Genomic DNA, 7,910 nt, shown 5'->3' on the forward strand with positions numbered 1-7,910 from the left:
TGATCTCAGGTAGTTTAACGAATAAGGCAGAGGAGGGCTACAGAGACGGTTTTTCTGTGACGTCACTTCCCTCATGCTTCTCCGGGGTTTGGACACGGGTGAGAGTCGGCTGGCGGTCAGGTTCCCAGAACCACCTGCAGAAGGTGTTGAGTTTGTGTTGCTTCAAAATGCTCACCTCAGCACAGCAGCTCAGATTGGCTCAGCTGTCATCTTCACCTATGTCCTATATTTTAATGTTTTGTGAGGGATAATAAAAACTATTAACACGATCATAGTTGTGTAAAGAGTAAAAAAGTATCATGGAATAAAGGTTTAGCGTGTACAAATAACCCTTGATATTTAATCATCACTTATTTTTTTTAATTTTTTTTATAGTAAATATAGTTGCAGAAACTGTTTGAGCTTTAACCTTTCTGTTAATACAATATTTGCCGGAAAAACACATTTTCAGTGGTTAAAGAGGAACTCATTACATAACTTGCAGCATCAAAGTCTGTTGACATTGCCCCCGGCTGTGCCAGGTCATAGGGCCTGAGTGGATGTGTCCTAATTAAAACATGCGCTGAAGTAATGAGAGTTAAATCCATGGCTCTGGTGTTATTAGTTCCATGGGGAGTGATGGATTTTCTTGTGGTGAGTGAAGATGAGAAGGGTCGTCTTTGTTTGAAGTTTCCTCGGCTTACTGGCAAAGTTATTGGCAAAGTGGACCAAATAAGAACAGTGAATTCTGAAATGGCGGCAGAGTTGTGAGTCAGGGGGGCCTATGAGGCAAGTCTGGCTAGCTGGCTGTGTCATGGCTTTTATTAGTTAAGGGATAAGAGAGACAGAACAATAGAAGGGTTATGTGTGTTAGCTGGCAGGGCCCCACCTCATTAAGGTGTAATATGAAGGTATAATGCTAAAATACCTGCTACATAAGCCCTGAAGTATTGATGGTCTTGGGTGATGCTGATAGTAATAATATTCTCCACTGGTTTTGTTTGTTTAAAAACAGAGTTGGAACTGATGCCAAAGGATAGAATAAAGGGACCTCAAAACATTTAAACTGTAATAGAAAATGAGAACGCAATATTTGACAAGGAAGGCTAAAGTGGAGACATTGATATTGCCCTCTGGTGGTGGTGAAGCATCCATGCAACGCAAATCATATATTCCATGGTAAACTGTCAAGACACGTTTGATTTTGACAGTGCATTGTGTCATCATTATTGCGTGTAGTGTCATTGCACAGAGTTAGTATATCAATTTGATGGAAAATGTCGTTGTGTTCGTTCTCTTTTCGGCCAGAAATACTCCTTAAACATCACCAAAACCTGAAGGCAGAGGTGAGTGAGATGCTGTGCTTGTTCACCAGACCCCTGACAGTACAGAAGCTCATATCCCGGGGCCGCCTCTCTCTTCCTGTCAGCTGGGCTGAGATCCCTCTGCCCCTAAGGCTGATTTGCATAAAAGGGTTAAGGTTTCCATTGATCAGTAGGTGGAGATGGACAGCACTGCGAGGGGGAGCACTTCCGATCTCATTTCCAAGATAGAAGAGGCATGTCTGCCGTTGATTCTTGCATCTGTGTTTCGGTCTAGACAGCTGAGGCCCTCTTCTGTCAGTGGAGGTGCTCCATCTTTCAGTGCGGGGCATATTGCAAAGGTACGACGACTTCCCAATGGCGCACAATGATGTCTATTGACTCGACTCCTTCCTCTCTTTTTCTGAGGATATCTGAGACTCGAGTCCCTGTCGGTTAACAACACGGACTGCTGAGGGAGCGCTGAACTTCAGGGTGTGTAATTAAGTGATACATTCACCAATTCCAGGGTATTACACACAACTGTTTATTTACAGAATGTCTTATAGAAATGTTTCATGTTCATTAATTACAAAGGATTTTTGTCAGTCTACTGTCTCTTCTAACGCTAAGTATTGCTGTAAAAGAGTCATTAAACAGATTTGACTACGGGTTGTGAGAGACTAAATGTTCAGTAGAGCAGCGCCCTCAGTATGAACCTGTGCGGTTGTGTCTTGTCATGATCAACATTAGACCCCTTATGAGTCACACGCAGTCAACAACATGAGACTTGGACATCTCCCAGTTTTACAAGGTGACCGGGCAAGGGTGTACCATGCCAAACAGAATTTCCTGTTCTCCTAGGAAACAAACTTATCTGATGTATTTTGTTTATAGCCCACTGACTGGATACCCACTGACATATTACATTATCCGATTGATTTAACGGCTTGCCTGGTTCACCCACACAATTGGAGAAATGGCTGAATAAAAATGCCAAACCAACATTATGGAACCATTCTTCATCCGAAAATCTTAAAAGCATTGTCAGACGTAGGCGTTCCTACCAAACTGTCTGGAGGATTCAGCAGTGTCCCTCGGCTCTTTCTGGAAAGCGTTACCAGATTGTCTGTGTTGGTTGCGTGTGTTTACCAATGATGCAGCCCCGCTGTAGGAGTACTTTGTCTGGCTAAAGGGGAGAGAAAGAAAGAGAGTTATGAACATCAATTGACAACACATTTATTTATGTTTACAAAAACCCTATTGTTTTCCCCTGAATTCAGGTCAAGTTTGTGTTGGGCTGCAATTCTAAAAGAAATGTCCAGACATAGGTCATGCGTAGTCATTGCTATGGAAGAATTCTTCCAACCCCCTCCTTGAGGTTTAGTGCCCCCTCACTCAAGGTGACTTACACATAAATACACAGGAACCAGACACAAATAAAGGTAACATTCACTTATCACAGTACATGTGTCATTTGCCCTTATCATCACAAGACAAGATGTTGAGAGTTGTCACTGGGTATTTTCAATTGGAAATAAGTTCATCGCAGTTCGAATGAAATTGCAGAAAGGAATAATGGAAGGTCAGGTTTCATAATGAACATTTTCATATCTGACAACCGGATAAAGATCACATGATGAATAGCCATTGAGGCAAAGTACGGTTCAAAAACAGCTTGCCTGAAGCCTTCTGTTAGCGAGAGACAGAAAATGAGACCTCCCAGTACACACAACACAGAGCCAGCCCAGCCGATGAAGAGAGCTGCCCCCAGCTCAAACCTAGCAGAGAAATGACACAAGCAACATGTTTAAATTGGAGATCATCCATTTCATTCGTTTGAACTTGTTCATCAGCAGAGTTGACATCAGGTGGAACGCTTACTTCTGGGCAACAAAAAGTGGGTCAAAGAACTCGGTTGTGATCCTGTGTGCATAAAGGGAGCATGCAGACAGAGAGCAGAGCCCTGCAGAAAACGGGGACACAAACTCGCTTTAAAAGTCACACACTTTAACTGACCCAAACATCTATCCCCCCAAAATGACCTAGAGTCCAATGAGACGCTCGCGTGTATTTTGAACGTCACTAAACTTCAAGACGCTCTCTATGAGCACAGCAATGTTTACCATTGAGGATGAAGTGGAGGCCTGAGAGGCCAGTGAGCTTGGCTTTAGTGGTCTCTGATCCCCCAATCTTGGTGCACTTCATCCCCACCAGGGCTAGGATGGCCCCAAAGAAGCCCAGACACACGGATGCAATCATGAGCCCCCGACAGACCTGGATGTACGCTGGGTGGGCGTTTCATGTTTGTAAGACAGAAAAGGTAAAGGGCAGGAGGGAAAGTTAGTCATCATACATGAATGTTCCATGTCCCCATGAAAATGTTTGACTTTCTTGCAAACAAGCGCTAGAAAATCCTTTTATGAATCCCCTCACCAAATACTGGCTTTTGTAACGTTTGTTTTGATGCTTGTAGTCTTTAGGCCGAAAAAGGATTGGTGCTACTAAGTTCCCAATGTTCTTTTTTTCCAAGCAAGTTATTGATTTCAACAGATCAGGTACTGAAGACATTAAATGAGAGGCAGATACATCACACACACATATTGTGCTATCAACATGACATTTGCATTACATACATACATCACATATATCACCTGTAACACACACATGCTCACACACTTACAGACATGAAGATAACGCACAATAACTTAATGAAAGAATTAGTCAATTTACTTAAACTGACCGTCCAGTGCCAGCATGGAAGGAAAGTCTTTGCAGTTAGAAACTCCCGTAGAATCAGTGACGCACGTCTTCCACAGATTAGACCAGAAGGTTGCCGTAGTGATGACAGTCCCATCCACAGAAGACACCTTCCAGTAGTCAATAGGCAGAGTAGATGACACCAGGATCCAGCCTGATATGCTCAGGAGAAAAGCAACAATTTCTGTTGCCATATTGCTCATTTTTCCCTTGGTTTTTATTCTGGACAGGACTATGTCTGGCCGGCTGGCAGTGAGACTCAAATGTAGCAGTTGTGGCAGATGGAGAAGTGTGGGAAGTTGGAGTCTATTGTTTAGCTGAGGAGACAGTCCAGGATGAGGGGTAGAGTGAGTCAGTGGTTGCAAATCTGCTAAACTTGTTTGCTCTCAACAGGGAGGGCTCTGTGCTCAAGCATGTGCACCTCCACCTGTGGGCCAACCCCTAGGATACACATCATTTCTGGACACTGACACACACACACACTTGTGAACACATCACTCTTCAGTTGTAATTTCCTGTTGAAGTCACTAACTGGATCCAACAAGATTTTATATGTATGTAAAAGAACAGGGAGAACAAAGACTTTCAACAAACACTCAAAGTTCAGTGACTGCAAAGGTTTGCAGAGCAGAGATGCACAGGTATACACACTTTTATCCTTGTGGCACATTGAGCCATGGATTTATTGGATTAGAGCCCCACCTACTGGCAGAACAGGAGTAAATCTGCTTAGAGGCCCTTGACCCCTGGACAGAGCCTTGTTTAGAGTATGCTCATGTACAGATTGGCAAGTAATGTCAGAACTCAAATACTGAGGATCCGTGAAAAGGACCATGTTAAATAAAAGGTCTACTTCTCATTTTAAATGTATTTACAATTAGAATTATGGGTAAAATATTGTACACGCTTCATAGATGTGAGAGATGTGCACAATGCTTTGGTTATTAAAAGGTCACCATCTAGTAAATCAAAACTAGGGTTTCCATCCTGCTTCCTGTGTGACCCTCTCGGTTCCCTCGAGGTTACTGAGCAGGAGTGCTGAGAGCCACTGCTCTTTTACAGCAAAGGTTAAAAGAGTCTTCTCACTTACTCTTCTTTGGTTCCTTAGATATTGCTTTTGGCTGAGAGGCTGTTTGGCATATAGAGGAATGGGGAGTGTGGGAGAGTTGGCAGGCACCATTTGGTGCTGATGTGCTTTAGTTTCTCCTGTGTGTTTAAACTCTCTAGACCCATGTAGTTTCCTGTGTAAACTGTGAGTCAGGCAGGGAGCTTTGTGTAAAAGTAGATACACGTAGGTTACTGATTATGGGAGAGACGGTGGTGTTTGAAATGTTCCGAACACCTCGCACATGTCCTCTAATTTCTGGCAAATAAACGTTTTCCTTTACAAATAGAGCACACGGTGAGTTCTTCTCTAAGTAATCATTAAAACTGAATCAACTGAAGAGGACACGGGTTTGAATATTACTTGCCGGAAGAACTGTTGAACTTGACCTGCAGTTTCACATTTAAAGAAACACAAGCATATTTGAGCACTATTGTCATACTTCTCCATGTGTCAAAAGATACAATCAAATCATTAGAATGAACAGTAAATGTATCTGGAACAACAGAGAGGGATTTTCTCAAACAAAAGGTTTTGAGGAAGGAATATAGTGTTCCTGTGGGACTCAATAAACAAAGACAAAGAGTAAAGACATTGTATGCTCCTTCAAACCTCCTGAGAGCAGCTTGGTCATCTGGGTGTGCTTTTAAAGGAGCTGTTGCCCAGCAATCCAGGGCTCCATCGACTAAAGAGTGGCTGCAGCCATGGCAACGGTACAGTATCCCACCCAAGAGAACTGACAAAGAGGAGAGGACGACAAAATGTCCCTATTCTTATGAACACAGTATGACTCGTCATTGACCTTATGTCCAACTGATAAGTATATAAAATAATAAAATGTTACAAACAAAACAAATGTTTACATCTTTATGGGTTTTATATGAGCTGCAATGAGTGTGGTCAGGTTTTGACTGGTCAAGGTCAAGTAACTTTTGTAGCTTGTTGAAGAGTAGTTGGGATGACTTTATTACCTGAATTATGGGCGGAATCCCTAAATAAATAACTAGTGTACATTTTTGTATAACTAGTAACATGTCTAGACTCCGAAGTCGACTCTTCCATCTAAAAGTTTTAATGTGACAGTTCAATAATTTCAGATATTACATACATTTTGATACCACACCCAGCATCTTATTTCATGTAAAATCTCACCGTTTATAATCGCACAATTTGGTCTATCCTATTCTTATACTGTTATGTATTCTGTGTTCTAAAAATGAGAGAAAGGCAGACACGGCCCTTGTCTTCCCTCTCCAAGTCTACTCCCCCATCCATGTGTAAAGGGAAAGTTGTGAAAGGTAGCATGGTAGAAGGAGGAGTCTTTCACCAAACCTGGAGTAAGTCATAGGGCTTTCACAGTAGGCTCACAGCTTTCTTGTTATCTTTGTGAGGCAGTGAGAGGAACTGAATAGTATGCAGGGTTTGGGGGTGGGTTAAAAATAACATCTTTTGAGTAGTGTAGACCGAATGATATATCAAATATTTAAAATAGTATGGGTGCACGGTTTTGAAGTAGAAATCTTGGTGTTGCAAACAGTAAAATAAAAAAGACATAAAAAGTAGGGATGATTTTCTGTGGTTTGAGCACTCAACTGAATACTTCCAAGTGGATTCACAGAGCACTTTATCCATAGCATGTACCAGATGGTGCTCATGGTGTCTATTTGCTCATTAATGTGAGAAACACAAATATAATCATGACACAGGCACAGCAACTAACAGTGTGGTAGGGTTTAATTGATATTGTCCTAAGTTAATTAAAAAAATACATTTCAACGTATATGAACACTGCATGAGGTACATGTAATGGTTCAAATAGTAAAATAAACATGACAAAGGATATAAATATACAGAATATTGCTTCATTAACCTAATCAAAAACATAGATTAACTTTTAGATTATAATATGTAATAATAAATTAATCATGTACAGTGTCATTTTCAGGATTCCAGTATCCTAGAGTGGGGAGTGAAGACATATTTGATAATACCCAATTGCTGTGAAAGTACCAAGTCAATGAAGGGAATAGTTAAGTACAAGTTCAGGACAAAATCAACGTATTTATTCCATATGAAAGGTGTCTGATACACTCAAGTTGAGTATCTCAGAAGACTGGACAATGACTACAGAAAATCAAGGGAGTTAAATAGTTTCACAATATGGGAGGATACGTGACGATCAGCATAGCCTTCACAAGCACAGAAATAGGACACCGCATGCTAGATAGCTTTTGTTTAGGTCTTTTAGATAGGGCTCCTGGAAAAGGTCTTGATGTTCCTTATATTTTCCTCGTTCAAAGGTGCATGTCATTAAACAGTTTTGTAATAGTGTGACCTCTGACCTACACTAGTGTCACAGGCCTTTCCATGATACAAGAAACATAATTAATAGATAGGCATATTTCTCTCTTGGACATAACCAAGGGTTATGTTTTCATGAGCTTAATAAAGCAGGGTATCGATCAAACATTTATTATATTCAGAGCATTTCAAACAGTAAAAAAGTAATAAAGTAATCATTATCTTTAATTATTGTTAACTGATCTGTGGTTAAGGACAGACCTCTTCAGGAATAACACATGGTTGGTGCTGTTAGGATTACAGTTGAACTAAAATCAAGTTAGTTTGTAATATGGATTGGCATAACCAGTGACACTATCATATGCTTAATCAATGATTCAGTGGCCAATAAAGGCAATAGCCAATAGGATACTCTTTCCTGTTATGAATATCATCTTTCACACGCCCAGTAGCACAGTTGCCCA

At 41.1% G+C, this 7,910-nt stretch overlaps 1 protein-coding gene across 1 annotated transcript; it reads right to left on the minus strand.

The window, feature by feature from the left end:
* Window positions 1-113: 113 nt before the first annotated feature.
* On the minus strand, window positions 114-4,372 carry cldn10a (claudin 10a). The gene is made up of 5 exons (XM_047031123.1): window positions 4,024-4,372; window positions 3,407-3,568; window positions 3,165-3,246; window positions 2,963-3,061; window positions 114-2,469 (listed from the first exon to the last, which is right to left on the minus strand). Exons 1-5 carry the CDS (start codon window positions 4,241-4,243, stop codon window positions 2,328-2,330), a joined length of 705 nt encoding a protein of 234 aa, XP_046887079.1. The 5' UTR covers window positions 4,244-4,372; the 3' UTR covers window positions 114-2,327.
* Window positions 4,373-7,910: the final 3,538 nt, after the last annotated feature.

This window comes from Hypomesus transpacificus, chromosome 12 (genome assembly GCF_021917145.1).
Source record: "Hypomesus transpacificus isolate Combined female chromosome 12, fHypTra1, whole genome shotgun sequence".
Classification (NCBI taxonomy): domain Eukaryota; kingdom Metazoa; phylum Chordata; class Actinopteri; order Osmeriformes; family Osmeridae; genus Hypomesus; species Hypomesus transpacificus.

What these genes read in the sequence shown, in the direction of transcription:
- cldn10a (XM_047031123.1), bottom strand. Translation starts at nt 4,243, where the DNA reads ATGAGCAATATGGCAACAGAAATTGTTGCTTTTCTCCTGAGCATATCA. An exon ending in CCACTTTTTGTTGCCCAGAA is followed by an intron (nt 3,062 to 3,164) that starts GTAAGCGTTCCA and finishes TTTCTCTGCTAG; the next exon opens with GTTTGAGCTGGGGGCAGCTC. An exon ending in TCGCTAACAGAAGGCTTCAG is followed by an intron (nt 2,470 to 2,962) that starts GCAAGCTGTTTT and finishes TCTCCCCTTTAG; the next exon opens with CCAGACAAAGTACTCCTACA.